Genomic DNA, 19244 nt, shown 5'->3' on the forward strand with positions numbered 1-19244 from the left:
TGTAATCCCCAGCGAGAGAGAAATAATAACTTCAAGAAAACTAAGAAACAGCACACAATGAAAACACAACATAAACTAATGAAAAATGAACTATTTATAAGGCACTGTTCAGCAAAAGATGTTTTTGACTTTTCCAAATCACCTATAATGTTCATGCATGTAATCATATATGTAATGTTTGTATTTTTACTCATATAGTCAAAGAAGAATTAAAGATGGAAAAACTAAAGTTTATACACCTTTATTTTTGCTAAGACCAACTGTTGCCTTCTCACTTTACAAGTATAAGATTGGTCCATTTCTCACTAATACATTTAAATAATTTCAAAACTAGTTTCTTTAAAAAGGTAGATATTTTCTGTGTACTTCACGAATTCTTAATACTTTTTAGTCTTTCTTTCAGCAGCAGATATTTTATTTCCAAGTCCACTGAAGTATTTCTCAGTCACTACTATATTCAATTCATCTCCATATTGCCCAATTTAAATTGGGGGGAAAATTGACTTTCAGGAAGTACTTGATATTAAAATCTTTGAAGTCATGAACTCACTATTAAAATTTGTTCTGGGACAATGTAGAAAAGTTAATTAGGGGCCAGGGATTTAGCTCAGTGGCACAGCGCCTGCCTCGCAAGTGCGAGGTCATGAGTTTGATCCCTGGTAACAACAACAAAATAGTTAATTAAATATTTGCTTTTACTTGCATTTGTCTCAACATGAAATATTGCAGTAATTACTTTTCTCTATCACTTTGTGACACTCAGTATAGGGTGAATGCTTTGCAACATTTATAGTAACCATCATTAGTTCATTCTCCCAATATATGTAAGACAAATCCAGCAATTATATAACCATAAAAATGGCTTTGGTTTTCATTGGTTGCTTAGTTGGTTGTTTTACTCTTAAGTGTGGAAAAGCAAGCCAAAGCATTTCTAACCTACCTCTAACTCATTTGTTCAGAAACTGAATGTAAATATATTCAGTAAATTCAAACACATTCGAATTCTTCCCAGCATTGAAAATAAAGTGGATCCTTGACTTACAAACTCGATCAGTTCCTAAAGGCTGATTATAACTCATGTTGGTTATAAGTCAATATAGCTGAGATTGGGATGTTTACCTGAGTACACGCTATAGATAACGAGGCAGATGAATCATCTGTTAACCTAGTTAACCCAACTTGTTTATAGGTAGGCCAGTTGTAACTTGAGGGTCCACTATACTGATTATTTTTATAGTAAGTAAATCAATATACTAATATTTTTTGTATTTCTAGTAAAAATTAACCTTTGCTGTGTTAATTTTCCATGTGAATAAAGACATTATTGAACTCAATTTCCTACATGGGTGACTATCCTTTTTAAACTCCTCATAGTACCACCCAGGATCCGAAGCACAGAAGCTCACTATGCGGTCAATGAGAATACACAAGCTGTTCTCCCATGTGTGGCTGATGGAATCCCCACACCAGCAATTAACTGGAAGAAAAACAATGTTCTGTTAACTAACTTGTTAGGAAAATACACTGCAGAACCATATGGAGAACTCATTTTGGAAAATGTTGTGGTAAGTTTAATAAACACAAATAGAGGCATTAAGCCATTAATTTAACTTCTTACTTTTAGTGACTTAGCTTCGAAATGTATTCTTTACTAATGGGAGAAAATAACTGAGCACAGTGGTGCATGTCTGTAATCGCTCTGAGAGGCCTAGGCAGAAGGATGAAAAGATGAAGCCCAGGGCAGGGGACTTAGCTCAGTGGTACTATGCCTGCCTCTCAAGCACAAAGTCCTGAGTTTGATCCCTGATGGAAAAAAAAAAAAAAGGTGAAGCCCAGCCTGGGCAATTTATCAAGACCCTGTCTCAAAACAAAAAGAAATTTTAAAAAGGCCCTGGATTGACTCCCCAAGAGAAAGGGGTTGGGGTGAATCTTAACATATTCATATCAGAAGATTAATTTTAGACAGATTTTATTTTATGTCCCTGCAATGAGAATAGTATTTATCAGATAGTAGGAACTCATAAATGGACTCCTTTTAAATTGTTTTATTTTTGTGCAATCTATGTTTATCAGAAAAAAAATTCTAAGCATCTATGCTATACTTCGTGTTTGTAGCCATGTGTGATTTTTAAAAGGCTATGTGAAAATATATGAGGTAAAATAAAAAAAATTGTTTTTCTCTTTTGGGGTTTTTAAATAACCCTTTAATCAAAAACTTGATTTAAAAACTAGAATACTAGGCCCCTGTGCAAACAGAATTTTACAATTTTCTTTGGTGGTTCTTCTCTAGATCTGTAGAATAATAACTAACTCAGTTTTTCACTAGTAACCCATTTAAATAGAAATTTATGTATAGATGCACATACGTGAATTTCAAAAAATCATACAATTTGAAAGTATCCATATTTGACAATGCTGGTGCCTTAAATTGTGAACTTAATTCATTCCACGATTCTGAGGAAGAAGGCTGAGTTCATGTTTGTGCAGGGAAGATGACCACAATCGCGTTCAACACCCGATGCGGAGTTCGCAAAGGGAAGCAGACGTTTGCCAAATGCTTCTGTGAGAACCAAGTTATTCGGGAACTGAAGCGTTCATGAACTGAGCTATTCCTCTACTAGATCTGTTTATGGGAATCAACTTCATATCCTCTGAATATAGCATGTTGCCTTTCGTGATCCTGCAAACCGTCTAAATTTCACTGTGACAATTGGTTGGGATTAAATTTGAACAGATCGCAATGATAAAATCGATCATACTCTATCTAGAGTGTAATCTCGACCAGTTAGCTGGACCTTGGGATATTTGAATGCACAGCCTGATGAAAGACCACATGCCAATTCAATTAGCTCTGCCACTAAGCATTGCACTTATTTGAATCTACGCTTATACCAGTTATAAGATGGACCAGTATTTTGTGTAACACTAAGAAGTAACAGCCAAGTAAACACTAGCGGGACCATCAGTGTTGAAGTTGTATCCTAGATTCAGAGAGATTAAAAGTTTAAAAATCTAAATTTTATAGCTGATTAAAAAAGAATAATCCTTTTTGTTTGTTTGTTTAAACTGCTAAATATCTCCAGTGGGCATTACTTCACATCCAGGAATGTTGGGTTTGGCCCCTCTATCACTCTTCTAGACCTTAAGGAATTGAATGAGGAAAGGGTTTTGTTTTAGGGACAGTGGCGTGGGTACATTGAAAGAAGACTAACAGTAAGGAACCTTATAAACACAACATTAGAGACATAAATAAAATGTAGAGTTCTCTTTGTGAATAATGAGCATGTTTCAGATTTTTAAATGCATTTCTATAAAAATGTTGAATCTTTCTTTGGGATCTAGGAACTGATAAGTGGTTTGGAGGTGAGGAGATCTTTATAATGGTTACAACTCATTCTTGTTTGCCTTTTTGAAAAATATATACTATACAACCAAACACCTACAATATAAGTTTTGTGCTGTACTTCTCATTCAGTACAAAAAAAATCCTCCATTTTTAAAAAGAAAAGAGTCTATTTTCTCTATTAGTATGTCCAAAAGATTCCAATCATCAATTCCACATTTTTTGAGCACCTTCTTTGTGATCTTCACCAACTTAAGCAGTGAGATATACTAAGGAACAAAAAAATTCAAAGATCCTTACCCTTTATGGAGTTTATTTCTACAAGTAAATGTTAGGTGACATAATATAATAAAAACACTAAACAATGTATGTGATAAATCAGAAAAAGGGTATAAAAAAATAAGATTCAGCCCGGGACAGTGGCCATACTTGTAATTCCAGTACTTGCAAGGCTGAGGCAGGAGATCACTACAAGTTCAAGGCCAATCTGAACTATATAGCAAGACACTGTCCAAAGAAAAATAAAAACTAAAGAGTAAGTAAGGGGTATTAGGAGTTAAAGAAGTGCAGGCTATAAATTTTAAATAGGAATTTTTATAGTAAGCTTCCATTGGGAAAGTGAAGTTCGAGCAAAACTTGAAGAAAAGAATATGGGGGGAGGGGTGACCAGGAAAATAAATGCAGCAAGGAACTTAAGATGGGAATGTGCCAGATGTACCTGAGAGGGAAGAGGCCAGTGGAAGTAAAGAAGAAAGAGAATCAAAGAGAAATCAATTGGAAGAACTGAGGCTAGCTGATGTAGGTTCTTGTAGGTCACTGGAATGGTTTTAGCTTTTATTCCTAGTAAAAGTCAGAATCCATGTAGGTTTTGAGAAGGTGGGTGTGATATTAATTCTGTATAGATTTGAAGGATCATACTAGCTGTAGGGATGAGCATGGATAATAAAGAAGGTAAAAGCGGGGAGACCTGTTAGGAGGACAGGGTAGAGGCAGATGAGAAATAGAACTCAGAGAAGCATTTTAGCAGAGGAGTAAGAAGGAGTAGAATTCTGAAACCAAAGACATGAACAACCTGGGAGAAGAAATGGCTATCAACTGAGCTGATAAAAGGTCCAGGTGACACCAGAAGGGGAAGAGAAATTGGAAGTTCATGTCCAAAACTGAACTCCCACTTTCATTGCTCCTGCCCCTGCTGCTTGTAGGTAGGTTTCAAATGACTGTTAGCTATCCAAACATGCAGTTGGGACGAGAAGTTCAATATAATTGAAGTATGAGAAATAAGATCTGTGATGATACATCATAGTTATGTGCGTATAGATGATGTATGTTTAAAGCCATGACACTGGATGAGATCATCGGGGAATCGAGGAGTAGAGACAAAGCAAGTAAGAGGACCAAAGGCTGAACACTCTCGCATGATAACATTAAGGCACTAATACTGAGGGGAAGCCAGCATAAGTAGATGGAGAAGGAACAACCAGTGAAATAGCTGGGCCACTAGAATAGCATGGTGTCATGGAAGGTGAGTAAAGGTAACGGTATCAATGACAAGGGAGTCATAATTGTTAAATAAAATGGATATCCAATAAAATGAGTAAGAGAGCTGGCTGATAGATTGAATAAGTGAAGTATCAAAATTGTGGGTAACGTTGCCCTTACTCTTGCTAATTCCTCTGATAATTGTGATGATCGTTGGTTCCACATTACCCAGAGAGCAAACTGTGAAGATGCTATCAACCTTTGAGAGTATTTGTTCTTTATTTGTACGTTGCAGAGCAGCGATAGAGTTGGTGCTCAGTAAACTATAAAATCTGAAGTTTTCTGAAATTGTATTGCTCTAAAATAATTGTTGTAGTTCTATAAGACATGGACCTATGTTTAAATTCTTATACATTTTAAATTGTGTTACGTAGACACCTGATGGTTTTAGACTAAAAGATGGAAATTTGAATGTCTTTAGATAAGAGTGCACCTGGGAAACAAAACTCTGAAATTTCATTTTATGTAACATGATGCAAGATAATAAAATTGTAATCAGTATGATTTCTTTTTGTTTTAGCTGGAGGATTCTGGCACCTATACCTGCATTGCTAACAATGCTGCGGGTGAAGATACACACACTGTTAGCCTGACTGTAAATGTTCTCCCCACTTTTACTGAACTTCCTGGAGATGTGTCATTAAATAAAGGAGAACAGTTACGATTGAGCTGTAAAGCAACTGGCATTCCTTTGCCCAAACTAACATGGACTTTCAATAACAATATTATTCCAGGTCGGTAATTTTATTCTTAATAGGTGAATAAATATACCCAGACTATAGTTTTGGGAAATGATTGAGAAGTTACAAATGAAAAATTGATTGCTGTAAATCACATAAAATGTATGCCTCTGCTGAAGTTCTACCCTCCACCCATATGTACATATATGTACTGTTCATCCTTTTGGAGGAATATTTAATCACAAAACCATACAGTGAATGCTATAAGTAAGTAACTTTAGGTTAAAAAGGATCCCTCTCCCCATGAGAAGACAATAGAGTACATGCAGGCCATGTTTGACTCATGCTGGACCCCCTTCATCATTGATAATTGACTTAAAGGGAGAGCGTTGGAGTCCTGATGATTTATCTAATATTACAGATAACCCTCTTCCTCTTGTGTGAATCAACCTCTTTTATAGTGTAGATCAATTGCTGTGGAAAATGCCTGAGCACAATGTGTTAAAGTAGTGTCTGGTATCCAGGAGCACGCTCCCCTGGGAGAACAGATACCTACCAGGTTTTGCCATCAACACAGAGACTCTGTGTTGTGTCCCACATCTGAGTTCGGAAGCACTGCACCATTAGCATTTATCAAACATCTTTGTAGAAAACTAGAAATAAACTTAGAATTTTTTCTATTATAAAGGTTTATATTAATGGGTGGAACTCATTAACTATCATCTTAGTAATACAGTACATCTTGTTAAAGAAAACAAAGTCTAAAATATCTATTCGGTAGAAGGTAGAGTACTAATTTAGTCTTTCAAACTTTTAATGCTCAATTTTCCATTTAATATCCAGCTGTATAAAATTTTTAAAATAAGTGGGGAAAGCACACAAGGTAAACATACTCAGTATAATTAGATATGTATTTCTGCTTTAATTAAAATCTTATTTAGCATTAGTTGTTTTAAAATTAGAATATGTACCTTATATTGTCTTCCAAGTGTCCTTCTAAATATTTGTCATCACCATTAATGATTTATGGAAAAGTTTAAATTATTACAAATTTGATCATGTTGTTATTATTACCTAACTAACATATATCTTCAAGATTTCCCCTGTGAGCTGCCAAGTCAGTTGAATTACAGCTGCACAGGTTTTCATGTTATTGATGTAAATTGTTTGGGAGGAAAAGTGGTGGTGAGATCAATGAAATGGAAAATGTCATATTTCTGAATGAAAGATTTTGGAGACCCAAAGAGACCATGAGCCAGCTTTCAACAGCATGTTGAGACAAAAGGTGTGCTGTAATCTAAACTAATTTTTAAAGATGTTTGTTTTTGCTCTCTTTTCCTGTTCCTTTGGGTGCTTTCCGTTCTTCAAAAAAGTGTCCATAAACGTAGTAAATAACTCCGTGAGAGGAATCGGTGGAAAAGGCTCTCTTGTCCGATGTCATGATGAGATCTCTTTGGTTCAGTTGCTGTCCAACTCATAAATCTAACAGGCAAAACATTAAACGGTCATGAAACTTTTCCTAAGTTATTGAGAGGCATTTGTGTTGTTTCCTAACTTGTTTTCCTCAGCCCACTTTGACAGTGTCAGTGGACACAGTGAACTTGTTATTGAAAAAGTGTCCAAGGTGGATTCTGGTACTTACGTGTGCACCGCAGAGAACAGTGTTGGCTTTGTGAAGGCAATTGGATTTGTTTATGTGAAAGGTAGGTAAAAGTGCTCCATTTAAAATTATAATTTACTTAATGAATGATATGAGCTTTGTTTCCTTTTTATGCAGCAATACAATATAACTACTTTTTATTAATCCATTTAGTTCAATTCACAGATGTACAAACTCATGAGAAAAACATTATGAGCATTCATCTCAAAAGTTAGAATAAAGTAGAGATAATTTTGCACAAAATGGAATCATCCCTTCAGAATATGAAATTTGCAATAGTGATTTAGCATGAACAATTTGACTCTGAAAAATTGATGCAATTTTGGCTTGTTTGTTTTGGTTTTTTTCAGTACTGAGGATTGGAACTAGGGCCTTCCTCACTGAGCTATATCCTCAACCCCTTTTTGTAGATTTGTCTGTCTGTTTGTTTGTTTGTTTTGTTTTGAGGCAGTGTCTTGCTAAATCACTAAATTATCTAGGCTGGGCTTGAATTTGCTATCCTGCTGCGTCAGACTCCCAGGAAAATTCATGAAGTTAAAAAGTGACATCTCCCCCTTTTTATTAAAGTATCTCTCTAAAAGGTTACCAAAAATTACAAACAAATGCTCAGTACCTACTTTTACTTCATACCACTCTTATTTTCTAGAACCTCCAGTCTTCAAACGGGATTATCCTTCTAACTGGATAGAACCACTTGGTGGTAATGCAATCTTGAATTGTGAGGTCAAGGGAGACCCTGTCCCCACCATCCAGTGGAGCAGAAAGGGGGTGGATATTGAAATTAGCCACAGAATCAGACAGTTGGGCAACGGCTCCCTGGCCATCTATGGCACCGTGGTAAGTCACATGGAGTTGCCGTTGCTCACTTAAATCGCCACAGCCAGCGCTCCTGAACAAGTGCTGAGGATGAGAACAGCTTCTCTTGAGTTCCTATTTAACTCTTAAAATCTGCACCGAGTTCTTTTTCTGGATTTTCAGCTTTAAATTTTATTTTTAATGATACATAAAAAACAAAATTAATGAGGTATAAAATGTTTTTAGACATGCATGCACTATATAAAAAATACATATATATCTTCAGATACGTATTTCTTGATGAAAGCATTCAAGTCCTTTCTTCTCTTTGAAATGAACAGTACATTTTCATTATCTAAGTTCAGCCCACCGTGCAGAATTCCTTCTTCTAACTCTAACACCGTACCTACCGTTCAGCCTTCTCCTGTCTTTGTCCCATCCTGTTTCTTGGGTCTCTGGGAATCAGCCTTCTACTCTCAACTTCTATGATCAAACTTTTTCTATTTTACACATCAATGAGATCATACAGTGTTTGTTTCTATGCTTGTCTCATTTCACCTAGAACAATGGTCTCCAGTTCCACCCACATTGCTGCCTTCTCTGTGTCTGACTGGCATTCTATTGTATGTACGTACCACATTAGCTTACCCACTCATCAGCTGGGTTCTTTTTAAGAATGGGAATAATAGGGCTGGGGATTTAGCTCATTAGTGTCCTAGCCTACCTCACAAGGGCAAGGTCCTGAGTTCGATCCCCAGTAAGAATGGAAATAACAGTTGAAATTGATACAGTTGGTCCTTTCAAATTAAGTACAGAATGTAAGGTGACTTTGTTATTTTGTTCCCAATCTTCAACCTATTATTTATTAGGAGATAACTTCCTCAAATATTTTAGCAAAACAAAATTTAAGAATTAAAAACACAGTAAGAAATAAACTGTAGGGTAGATTTTAACAGTAAATAGATAGCTAGACGCTTTCCCAGTACTTCAGTAATTCAGAAAATGTGTGGTGCTTTGAGTTACTACTCTAATTTTGAGGTCAAGTGACAGAAAAATGAGATAGCTCTTGTAACATTTCTTAAATTTGAATACATATAGTTACTTTTTAATTCACCTTTGGCACGCTCAAGTTCATTCATAACTTATTTGAAATAATAATTCAAATGTATTGCTTAATCACCTAACCCAATGGGCCATTCTTAGACTTTTATTCTTGATTTTGCTTCACAGTTAGTTGTGGTTGATTATTCCTTCAATTTTGAAATTATTTCCAATTTTAGTTATTTTCACCAATAAATATCAGGCTTCTTCATTACTACTTTTCCCCTTTTGCTCTAAAATTTTCATTCTGAAGTTCACGATGCTTTTTCTGATACCACTGTTGATACTGATACTAATTTTTCATCATAAAGCTTCAGATGCCTAAGTTTCAGGTCCTGAAATTCTTCCAAGTTCTATTTCCTGCTAGACACTTCTACTTGGATGATGCATTGAAACCTCCAAATGAGCACATACATGGTATACAAAATAAGTAAAATTCATATAGAACTTGTTTTCTATATGAAAACATCTATAAATTTCGGATATAATTTAAAGTTATCATGGAAAGTAAATTAGCTTTTCATTTTGTCCTAAATTTCATACTCTCTACACAAAGACCCAGCTTAATGTATTTTTAATAATCCTCAATGCGTAAAACTCAGTATTTGATTCACTGATTTTTTTTCAGATACCCATGAAAATCATATTAATACTTTTCTTTATTAAGATAATTTTTGATGGATTTTTTTTATGAAACAATGTTATTCTTGATGTGATGTCCTATCAGTTATTGGAGATCAATGACAGGCTGTTTTGGAAAAGAATGGCTTTGAAATTCTTATATTTTTGGCTTTCTCCTGTTCTTCCTCCTCTTTTTAAGAACTATTTATGAGGTTAGATATCTGTAGGTTTTTCTGTTTCCATTAAAATACTTTCTCAAAAATGAAATGTTTAGCATTGTGGTGAGAAAAAAAAGTTACTTTCTTGCTCTGTAGGCTCACTTTTTTAAAAAATAAAAAAAACTGCTTTTTGTCATAGAATGAAGATGCCGGTGACTACACTTGTGTAGCTACAAATGAAGCTGGAGTGGTGGAGCGCAGCATGAGCCTGACTTTGCAGAGTAAGCTGCTTAATTAAATCCTGAATGTTCAACTTAAGACATGCTGCCTGATAGAGAGTGTTCCTTTTCTGTAACTTCATGGCAAGCACCACAGTGACAGCTTTCGCGGTGTGTCCACTGCATTTTTCTGCTAACAGTGCAGCAGTTACCATGAAGCTCAGAACTGATGGACTTTGCTCTAACACCTTTTCCTATTTTACCGAACGTCTACAGAGTGAAATTCCGACTGATTGATGGCAGACCCTTTTTTACAGCGTTTTTAGTGCAGTGCCCTCCTTAGAGTTTGCCGCAGTCCTCAAAGTATGCTTACATGTGTGCTTGTATAGCACTTTTTAAATGTTTATGAAAGATAATGACTAATCTAAATGAGCTCAAAAGCCCTCCAAACAGACTCTAGTCTGTCCTGGGTGAGATCTTTGTGCTCTTCATGGAGCTCCTCAGTAAAAGCCATCAGAAAAGAAAGCTTTCCTTCGTAGAAAAGGATGAGAGATCTCAGTGGGCTTGCTGGAAAATCTGCAGAACCGTGCCAATGGCTGACCTGAAGAAGTCACTGGGTGGAAAATTTAAGGAAGCCAAGTAATTTTGTGAATAGTCTCAGTATTTAACAGGATAAATTTGCATTTTCTTCACTCACTCCTGAGAGATGCTTTCAGTATTTCCTAGCAGCAGTTTGGCACACTACAATTCTGTAAGACTTAAACAGTTCATACACATTTTATAGATAACTAAGATAATGCTAACTAAAGTACACTTCTATCACATGATAAAGGTATGCTATGGTATATTATTAGGAAAAAATAGGGATTTGTGGTTGAAAAAGTCTGAGAAAAATGATTTTTAAAAATTCATTTATTGTTGGGTGTGGCAGCACACGCCTGTAATCCCAACACTCTAGGAGGCTGAGGGAGAATCTCAAGTTCCAGCCCAGCATGGGCAGTTTAGTAAGACCCTCTCTCAAAATAAAAATGGCTGGGGATATAGTTCATTGCAAAGACCTTGTGTTCAATCCTCAGTACTGTAAAAACCATTATATCTATATATCTCTATCTATATATTTATAGATATAGATTTATCACTACTATGTGCCAAGGCATGCTTAGGTATACCAAGTTTCCTTTCTACAGATCTTTCCAGAAGTGTTAATAGGCTGATATGAATCATGTCTCAGCAAGAGAAGAACATACAAGAAATATGCCACATTTTTGAAATAAATGTTATTATGCCCATGACTTCTCTCCCCTCTCTGTTGCTTGAATGTAGCTAGGGCACATTCTGCCCTAGGAGAGTCTTTCATTGACTTAGTTTAAGCAAGGCTGCCTTGGATCAACTCATCTTACTTACTGACAGTGAATTCTTTTTACCAAATGAAGCATATTAAAAAAGCCAACAAATGGCTCAAATTAATATTAAGCAATATTTTCATTTAGATAAACTGCTTTTATTTGATTAATAATTATGCAAATGATGGAATTAATTGAACCTTGAAAATATATATTTGGGTCTTTCTTTTTGTATTAATTTATAGTCTTATGAACATTTCAACATTCCAAATATGGTGCATAAATGAAGATTCTGAGTATTATTTGATAATTCCTTTGGCCTTAACATTATGAACAGATGAGCTTATTTAGACATGTTGTCATTCAGTGTTGAGTGATAAATATGAGATAATTGCTTTATTCAACAGCAGTTTATCAAATGTATAATTTGACACTGTGATGGAAATGAAAGCACTGGTCTTGAAAGTTTCTAGAGTGAGGTCACTCTAAACATCAGCTAAGAAAGCAATTGTGTGGTATGATCCTGACATATACAAGAATAATGTGCTGAGCAAGTCAAACTGCATATAAAGAAACTACTTTTGTAGAAGACATGTCAGTAATGCCTCTACTGAAAATGCTAGCATATTAAATTAATATCGCAACAAAACCTATATTCTATTTTTGTTTTATGTTTCATGTATTCCCGAAACCAAAATATGCAGCCACCACCCTGAATTATCTGGTACTCATTATTTCTCAGGGAACAAATCATTCCACCTTTCAGTTAGGTCTCACTCTCATCCCAGCAGCTTCTCAAGAATGCATATACTACCCTAGCTCACCTATTTAAAAATAAATTTTCCTGAAAAACCCTTTTAAAAAATGCCTGGTTTAACCAGTCCTTAAAACCTTGTATGCTACTACATCCCAGGATAAATCATGTGTTCTAGTCTCTTCATTGTCTAATCAAAGGAAAAGCTAAATCCCGTGCCTTTCTTTCCAAGTGGTATTCCATCTCGCCTCTACCCACATACTCTTACCCAATTTTGAAAATCCTGTTCAAATCTCTTCTACTTGAGTACACTTTCATATCTATCTTTCTTTGCACCATAGAACAAAAGAAAGATAAACATTGTGTAAGCAGCTACATGCAGCTCCTTTTATTCTCTTTCATTCCAAAGACTTGACTTGAAAGCCCGTTACCTGATGTAGATGCTGTTAATCCTTCATCTGAGACTCCTTTCGTTGGTTGCCAGGATTCCATTTAATCCTGGTTTTCTTCCTTCCTCGGTGATCACTCTTTTGTATCATTAGCAGACTTATCCTTTGGCCATCTCGTATCTAATGTTGTTACAGTGATTTCTGCGTTGGGCATTTCTGTAGCAGTCTTACCAACTAGTGAAAGATAGATATGCAGATCTATGTTGCTTGCCCACACATGTATTGTGAGCTTCAGCTAAGAATATTTACCTGCTATCAAGACATCTCTATATGAATATCTCTGAGACACCTGAAGTTCAGCAGTCCTAAATGGATCAAATTATCACCCGCTCCTTACTGCCTCCCTAAATATCAGTTCTTTCTATTTTCTACTGAATTGTCAAACTTATAAATCAAAATCCTATTTTATCAATTCTTCCCTTTTCAGTACTACTCAATATCACCGTCTCGTCATTCCTGCTTTCTTAATAATTTTTCAGTGCATCTTCCTTTTCTTTTCCACTTCCTGTAGCATGCCTTTTTTTTTTTTTTTTTTGTACCGGGGATTGAACTCGGGTCCTTGCGCTTGTGAGGCAGGCCACCACACCGCTGAGCTAAATGTCGGGCCCTGGCATGCTTTGCTTTGATTTATCAAGTCACAATTGTGGATGCTCCCCTATTAGCACATATACACTTATGTTATAGCTATAGTATAGTTATAGCTATAGTATCTGTCCTGTTAGTGGACTATATATAAGCTCCTTGAGATCAAAAATAGTACCTCTTATCTCTGTTTTCTCTATAGCTGGCATAACGCCTAGGAAATAGTAAGATCCCAATACATGTGTACTGAACAAACAAATGATGACCAGTATTAAAATAATTAGTTAATGATTACTCTTTACTTCAGAAATGATCAAGAGAGAAGTGAATATTCACCATATAAAACACAGGCAGAAATATTGGTAACTCGAATATTTTGTATACCCTTGTTTAAAAGACATCTTGGTTGCATCTAACAGGAATCCGCTAAACTAGACACGATTTTCCAGAATACAGAGCCTCAGAGAGTAACATGGAATAGAGGCAAAATATAAATCCAGAAAGCATGACTGGGGCCCATGCTCTGTCAGTGATGGAGAACCCTTCAGAGCTTTCAGTGGTAACTGACAGTCTGCTATGGTACACGTGCCAGAAGTTGGGCCACCACTGCTCTAAGCTAACCTTCTAGGGGATTTTAAATTTTTGCCATTCCCTAAATCAAATAAATGAAATGAAAATTTTATTAATGGCATTTCTGTCTATAACCTTTGAAGTTGGGAAGTAGTATATTTATTAATAAATCACCTAGTGTTTTTTTTCTAAAACATTGTTTACATACTATAGGTAATAAAGGCATTTGTATAATCCACAGAAACAGAAACTCTGTTCTTGTTTCCTCAGGTCCTCCTGTTATCGCTTTGGAGCCAGTGGAAACTATTGTTGATGCTGGTGGGAAAGTCAGATTGGACTGTCAGGCGACAGGAGAGCCTCAGCCAATGGTTACATGGTCCCGTCAAGGGCATTCTGTCCCCTGGGATGCCCGAGTCAGCGTGTTGCCCAACAACTCGTTGTACATTGCAGCTGCTCGAAAAGAAGATACTTCTGAATATGAATGTGTTGCTCGTAACTTAATGGGTTCTGTCCTTGTTAGAGTGCCTGTCATAGTCCGGGGTGAGTGTGATTAGAGAGATATTCATATTAAATATCATCAGGTCGGCCTGGGGATTTAGCTCTAAGGTTCCACTGCCTGCCTCCCAAGTACAAGGTCCCGAGTTTGATCCCAGGTGCAAAAAAAAAAAGGCACCAGGGCAACTCACATCATAAGATTGATTAAGCACTAGGGCAACTCACATCATAAGATTGATTAAGCACTTTAGTCCAAGTCTCCCTGAACCATAAGATATTTCTAGATGACCAAAAAAAAAAAAAAAAAAAAAAAAAAAAAAAAAAAAAAAAATCTCATCACAGTTTACAGACTAAAGGGGCTAAGCATAGATTAGAATTTCAAAGTGCCAACTTAATAATTCAAAATCTCAATTTAAATTTTTTATTCAAAATTAAGTGAAATATATTCTCAGAAATTGACATGTATATTGAGAAGTTTATATATCCGAAAAGGTAAACAGTATGTAAATTTCATGGTCTCCAACTCTTCCAGCAGTTTTGTCCACATGAGCCAGGGTCAGATCTGAGAGGGAACTCTGATTAACTGAAGTTCTTCTCTCAACCTAGACTTTAATTTTACCTTAAAGGAAAGCTCCCTTAAGTTTTTTCTCAACAATCATAGATTCAGTTTTGTGCCCAGTCCATAAGTGAAATAAAATTGGACATGGACTTTTACATGCAAACATGAGGCAAAGTGCAGTGTTTTATTTGCAGTTCATGGTGGATTTTCCCCATGGTCTGCCTGGAGGCCCTGCAGCGTCACCTGTGGGACTGGCGTCCAGAAGAGGAGTCGACTGTGCAGTAACCCCCATCCGGCCAATGGCGGGAAGCCATGCCAAGGCTCGGATTCAGAAATGCGAAACTGTCAAAACAAGCTATGTCCAGGTACACTTCTGCATCTGATTGATTTCCATGTGTTTAGTAGACATCAGCTTCTGTTCCCTGACCATGGGATTTTCTCAGTGTTAGTTCATTCACTTGAAATATACCTGACTGCGTAATGGTTCACCTTTGTATAGTGGATGGTCACTGGTCAGAATGGAGCCCTTGGGAAGAATGCTCAAAGAGCTGTGGACGTGGCAACCGAACCAGGACCAGAACTTGCAATAATCCACTTGCCCAGCATGGTGGGCGGCCGTGTGAAGGGAATGCTGTGGAAATAATCATGTGCAACATGAGGCCTTGCCCAGGTGAGAATCCACCAATAATCTTAGAATAAGCAAAATTTTTATATTTTAATTCCTTTCTAGGAGCTATAATTATGTTTTTTATTGTGGAAAGATGTTAAGGTCTCCACCTTTAAGAATACATTTATTCTCTATGTTCTCAGTTCTGTTTCATGGCTAAACTTATGAAGATATGACATTAATCTATGTTAACTAAAGTATCTGATTTAATATAATATGAAAAAGGCTTCACAATTTGGTGTATTTTAATTAAAATCTCATAAAATTTTAGAGGTGATTCATACTTCAGGTAACATCTAATGTAGCTATTTTCAAGTGAGAAAACTTAGCCTTGTGAAAAGCATAATACTAATAGCTACCCTATACTAAATGCCTAACATACAGCAGAAACACACTGTATTTCAGGACTGTTTAACATTTAAGTAACAGAAATCAAACTTAAACAGACTTAAGTAGAAAATTCTTCTTTCAGGTATGATTGAATGCAGGAGTTTTCCCAATGTTTTTACTGGTATGTTTTCCGTCTTTCATCTCTGCTTTTCTCTCTTTGGCTTTATTTTCTATTAAACTCTTTCCTTGTGTGAAAAAATGACTGCTGGCAGCTACTGGCACATGGGGGCCTTATTATCTAAGGCCTCAGAGAAAATGAGTTCAGTTTCACAGAGTTCATATCAGCCTCTAAAGAACAATCATATTTCAGTTTTGTTTGATTTTGTCCTATGCTAATGTCTGAACTCAGCTCAGTTCCAAAGGGTACAGTGATCGGCAGCCTGGGCAGCATACACGTCCACCTAGTGTAACAATGGGCAGAGCTCTGTGTCGGGCAACACAAAACAAATATAGAACAGAGGTGGGGCTGTTCATTCATTCATTCATTCATCTAGCCTGGAAAATAGGATGTGGGGAAATCATCAGAACTACAGAATTTTTGAAATGAAAACTATAAGCATCCACAGTCTACATCAATGCAGAAGTCATTTTGAGTGAAATCACTACATATTTAAGGGCTTTCTTATTTCCTTTAAGATTTAGTCAAATCTGCAATAGATTCGGTTGGGTGTCTGCGTCTGTCTATAGAGCACGATAAGTACTCAACTCCATCATAAACCAGGTAATTATGAGAAAATATGATATGTTCTTAAATAGTGTCCACACAACTCAGACCAATACCATTTTCATTATTTGATTTCCAACTTATTATTTTGGTGTCTGATATGTTACATCAAGAATATTTAGTTGCAGACATTACAGCCCCTATTTTGGTTTCTATCCTGGTTGAATAGGTAGCAAAAGAAACGTGTTTTATAAGACCTAAGTCTAGAAAGTTCTTCTAATGCAAAAGCATGACCTGATACTGATCTGAGCATATGAAAACACAAACTGTCTATTCTTAGACCACACACGGTAGGAAACGTACAGCTGTTCCAATCTTATGGTTACACACTGTAATATGTTAGTTACCAAAAGGAAACTCTTTGGAAACTATTGGTCAGTGTAGGAAGCAGGTAAGTGTGTTATTCCATATTTTTAATTCATGAACATTATGTAATGGAGAAAATTCTTCAAAGAGCTGCAACTGTGCAAATCACCTTGTTGAAATCCAAGAACATGTGTAAGTATGAAGCTGAATTAGGCTTGAAGATGTAGACTTCCAGCCTTGAGTACAAGTTATAATTGCTGAAATATTTGTGTTGTCCATAACCACGTTTAGGTATGTAATACAGACTTGCTTCTAAGCTCCGTGTTCCTTCCACTTTCCCTCGAGCATGGATTGTAAACAAATACTTAGCTAAGGTTTAAACCCTCAGTTCTGTTTACATATGGTAGTTTGTTAAATTTAATTTTTATAAAATAGCCCTCTTTGGATAGCCCCATTTATTTTGGCATGAAACAGGCCTTCTGAATTTCCCTAGACATGAATCCCTTTGAAAACCTGACCAGAAGTAGAGAAGAAGAGCATGATTACTGAGTTAATCTATTTATATAATTTTTTGTTGTTTTTTAAACAAACATGGTCTATGACTTGAAACACTGTCTCCTGGGATGTTTGTAGTTCATGGAGCATGGAGTCCTTGGCAGCCTTGGGGTGGATGCAGCAAAAGTTGTGGGGAAGGTACCCAGATGAGAACAAGGCTTTGCAATAACCCGCCCCCATCATTTGATGGGTCCTACTGCAGTGGAGCAGAAACACAAATGCAAGTGTGCCGTGAGCGGCCCTGTCCAGGTAAGAAAATGCAGTGTTTATATGTCTTATCTAGACCGTATGTCAGTATGAATCTATTTCATCCTGACTCACAAGAACGTCACTTGGCCTATTAATGCCCGGGGTTGAACTTGATTTTTTTTTTACTTCATCATTGTTAGACAGTAACCAACCACATATATTTTTCTCCTAATCCAGTTGATGGTAGGTGGGCACCTTGGGCCAGCTGGAGTGCCTGTACCGTGTCTTGTGGAGGAGGTACCAGACAGAGAACAAGGGACTGCTCTGACCCTGTCCCCCAATATGGGGGGAGAAAATGTGAAGGGAGTGACATCCAGAGTGATTTTTGCAATAATGACCCTTGTCCAAGTGAGTGTTGGAAACAGTGAGTCAACATTATACTTTCTTTAAGTTTCACTGTGGGTCTTTAGCCTTTGGTTTAGGCTATTGAAATGTATGGTTACTGTGTTCTCAGTGTTACATATGGTTTTAGCTCATCAAGAACAGAGACCCTATCTCATTCATACCCTCCAGTTCCTGGATATTTTAAGAGTGACAAACAGTAAATTTATTTTTTAAAGGGACTTCCATCTTCACTGGCATGTACATCCGATTTCTAGGCAGAGCAGCAGTGAAACCCTCTGCCTTAGAAGTCGTCTATAGACTTGTATGGTTCTTTTTATTTCCTGGGGAGAGGCTTTTCCATCCTTTTTGGATGAATGTCATTGTTTGGCACTGTTTTTATGTCACGTTACTCATGTTGTAGCCCATGGTAACTGGAGTCCTTGGAGTGCCTGGGGAACGTGCAGCCGGACATGCAGTGGAGGGCAAATGCGGCGGTACCGTACGTGCGATGACCCTCGTCCCTTCCATGGAGGAAGAGCTTGTGCGGGGCCAGACACCCAGCTGCAGAGGTGCAACACTGACAGGTGTCCTGGTGAGCTTCTCGATTCCCGGCCGCAGAGTGAGCACAGCGTTTCACTTAGTGATCCTTGTGGTAGCCTCATCATTTCAGACTGTGAAATCAAGGTTGTCTAGGCAGGGGCACCTTAGATTCAGATTTTAAAACCAGTTGGTTAACACGACCATTCCATTCTTGTTCACAGTGGATGGAGGCTGGGGAAACTGGCAGAGTTGGAGCCATTGCTCTGTCTCTTGTGGAGGAGGTGAAAAGACTCGGAAACGGCTATGTGACAACCCAGTGCCATCTAAAGGTGGCCGTTCCTGTCGAGGAGATGCTACTCAGGTATCCAGGTGCAGTACACAAGCATGTCCAGGTGAGCAGCTGCATTAGACTATCAGGACCATTGCTAGCACACATTTAGAGTCCATGTACAAATCACAAAAAAAAAAAAGTGCCATGCTGCACCCACGGTTTACAAAATTGTGCCCACTCTGGCAGGAAGAATTAGAAAAAGAAAATGTGCTTTTTCACCCTTACATAATGAAGCTCTCTACTGATACTCATAGCTGGTTTTAGTCTATACTTGTTCCTTCTGGGCCTTCT

General features: G+C 37.0%; 1 protein-coding gene across 1 annotated transcript in view; it reads left to right on the forward strand.

Annotated features, from left to right (window-relative positions):
- Hmcn1 (hemicentin 1) overlaps positions 1-19244 on the forward strand; it is a 419231-nt gene that overhangs the window by 363694 nt on the left and 36293 nt on the right. Inside the window, exons 82-93 of the mRNA XM_010635433.2 lie at positions 1375-1565; positions 5403-5616; positions 7131-7265; positions 7869-8059; positions 10097-10178; positions 14084-14353; positions 15062-15232; positions 15367-15537; positions 17588-17758; positions 17936-18106; positions 18504-18674; positions 18844-19014. Coding sequence (XP_010633735.1) covers positions 1375-1565; positions 5403-5616; positions 7131-7265; positions 7869-8059; positions 10097-10178; positions 14084-14353; positions 15062-15232; positions 15367-15537; positions 17588-17758; positions 17936-18106; positions 18504-18674; positions 18844-19014 — 2109 coding nt within the window. The remainder of the gene's footprint in view (positions 1-1374; positions 1566-5402; positions 5617-7130; positions 7266-7868; positions 8060-10096; positions 10179-14083; positions 14354-15061; positions 15233-15366; positions 15538-17587; positions 17759-17935; positions 18107-18503; positions 18675-18843; positions 19015-19244) is intronic.

Source organism: Fukomys damarensis, unplaced genomic scaffold (assembly GCF_012274545.1).
Source record: "Fukomys damarensis isolate Sample0158 unplaced genomic scaffold, DMR_v1.0_HiC HiC_scaffold_11, whole genome shotgun sequence".
Lineage (NCBI taxonomy): Eukaryota > Metazoa > Chordata > Mammalia > Rodentia > Bathyergidae > Fukomys > Fukomys damarensis.